The sequence below is a fragment of the Geospiza fortis genome, unplaced genomic scaffold (genome assembly GCF_000277835.1).
Source record: "Geospiza fortis unplaced genomic scaffold, GeoFor_1.0 scaffold30, whole genome shotgun sequence".
NCBI lineage: Eukaryota > Metazoa > Chordata > Aves > Passeriformes > Thraupidae > Geospiza > Geospiza fortis.
The window spans coordinates 139,912-141,811 of record NW_005054687.1 but is presented as its reverse complement, the minus strand read 5'-3'; the positions used below and the strand labels follow the sequence as shown (position 1 = coordinate 141,811).

The 1,900-nt window shown below is 56.6% G+C and overlaps 1 protein-coding gene across 1 annotated transcript in view; it reads right to left on the bottom strand.

Moving 5' to 3' along the window:
* LOC102040413 (olfactory receptor 5V1-like) overlaps nucleotides 1-452 on the bottom strand; it is a 1,006-nt gene extending 554 nt beyond the window's left edge. The window contains 1 exon segment of the mRNA XM_031065140.1: nucleotides 3-452. Coding sequence (XP_030921000.1) covers nucleotides 3-297 — 295 coding nt within the window. The 5' untranslated portion in view covers nucleotides 298-452.
* Nucleotides 453-1,900: the final 1,448 nt, after the last annotated feature.

Here is a 1,900-nt window from a genome sequence, read left to right as displayed (position 1 = left end):
GAACATCTGCACCAGGCACCCCCCGTAGGAGATGGTGGCCCGCGGGCGCAAAGCGTTCGCCAGAATCTTGGGCACCGTCACTGAGGAGTAGCAAAGGTCCAGGCAGGACAGGTGACCGAGGAAGAAGTACATGGGGCTGTGGAGGAGGTGCTCCAGGGACACGAGCAAGAGTATTGCAGAGTTGCCCAGCAGCGTGGCCAGGTAAATGGCCAGGAAAAGAGCAAAGAGGAAGGGCCGGCCATGGGAAAAGCCCAGGAGCACAAACTCCGTCACCTGTGTCTGGTTCATACCTGCCATGGGGCAAGCTGTCCGGCTTTGGGCAGAAGTAAGCCCTGAGGAGGCTCTCTCCCCGACTGTGAGCCAGGAAACTAGAGCACAGCCCCCAGTGAGGCAAGGGGGTCCCTAATGGTACGGCTCTGATCCCATCTCCCTGGTGGGTGAAAGTTTCCTGAGTTCAGATTTCACACATGCTGGGATTTTGGAGTCCAAAGAGCTGCCGTCCCAGGTTGGGTACCTGACTGCAGAAGAAGCACACAGAAAAACCCAAGACCAGGGGGCATCCACCCACACCTCTTGGAGTTCTTTGCCTACCCAGCCCCTCGTCCTGATGACTTTTTCAAGCATGTGTCTCTCCCCCTCCTGGATGTATTTATTCTGAGTAAATGTTTCCCTGCCCCTGGTCAGGTCACAGCATCTCCTAGATGCTGTCACTGAACTTGCTCTTCCCCAGCCCGGGAATATGGCATCACCCTGCACCAATTAATTTTTTTTTCTTTATCCTGTTTCCTGCTCTGTAATAACCAGCTTTCACAAAGCAGGGGTTCCACTTACAGGTTCCAACAAAGAGCAACTCATCACATGGAGTTTGCTGAGCCACAGGAAAATTTAAGCCAGCAGGGATCTCCTGGCCTGGAACTCCCCACCTTTTTTCCATCATCCTATTTCAATTTTCACCCTGACACAAGGGGTTTGCTCACTACCATGTCCAAGAGATGGAGGAGGCCTGAGGAAGCATTTCTGGTTCAGAACTTCAGCCAGGGGCTAAAGGGGGTGGCGTGCGCTGGGCACATCCAGCCAGGGCTGCTGCTGCCCACCCTGCCCCTGCCATGGACTCCATGGACAGGGCCAAGGTGCTTCAGTGGGCAAATGCAGTGAGCAAAAAAAAGACAAGGCCAGAAAGGCTGGATGGGGAGCAGAGAGGGAACACAAATGCCACCAGTGCCAGGCAGGTTCCTGTCCTTCCCTCAGGAGGTGGGAGAGACCTTTGTGACAGTGCCATGTGAGCCAGCCAGAGACCCAGCTCTGTTGGTGCAGGAGCACATTTGTGCTTCGTACCCACACAGGGAAGCTGCTCTGCAGGAGGATGTGGTTCTCCTCAGCAAGCCACTGCACCTGTACCCACTCAGGTGAGCAGAGCAGGCAGCCTGGAGCACTCAGCCCTGGGAGGTGGGTCCTGAGCCTTGGGCATAGCCGTGGCCCAGTGCGAGGGCACAGCTGAACTGAGGGAGCAGATAACAACACGGGATTCATTTCTCTTGGAAAGGACTGGATGCTTCTATTGGAGGCAGCAGCAGCAGCCAGAGCCTGCCCAGACCACCCAGAGCCCTGGGGGCCAGCACCAGGTTCCTCCCAGCAGTGCACGACACAGGGTCCTGGTGAAGCCCTGCCCTCTCACCCCTCCTCACCTCCACAGCCAAGAGCAGAGACTGGATGCACCTAGTCCTTAGTAAGCTGTCCCCAGGTGCTGTCCTATGTTCCATGTGGCAGCCATGCCCCAGGTGCTGGCTGGTTTGTCTTACCTGCGTGAGAAGAAGCCCGTGTATGTGTCCTCAGTGCTGTAAGCGCAGCAGAAGCTTTTAACCCGGAGGGGGCCCTGGGGAGCGGCTTCCAGAGGTGGCTC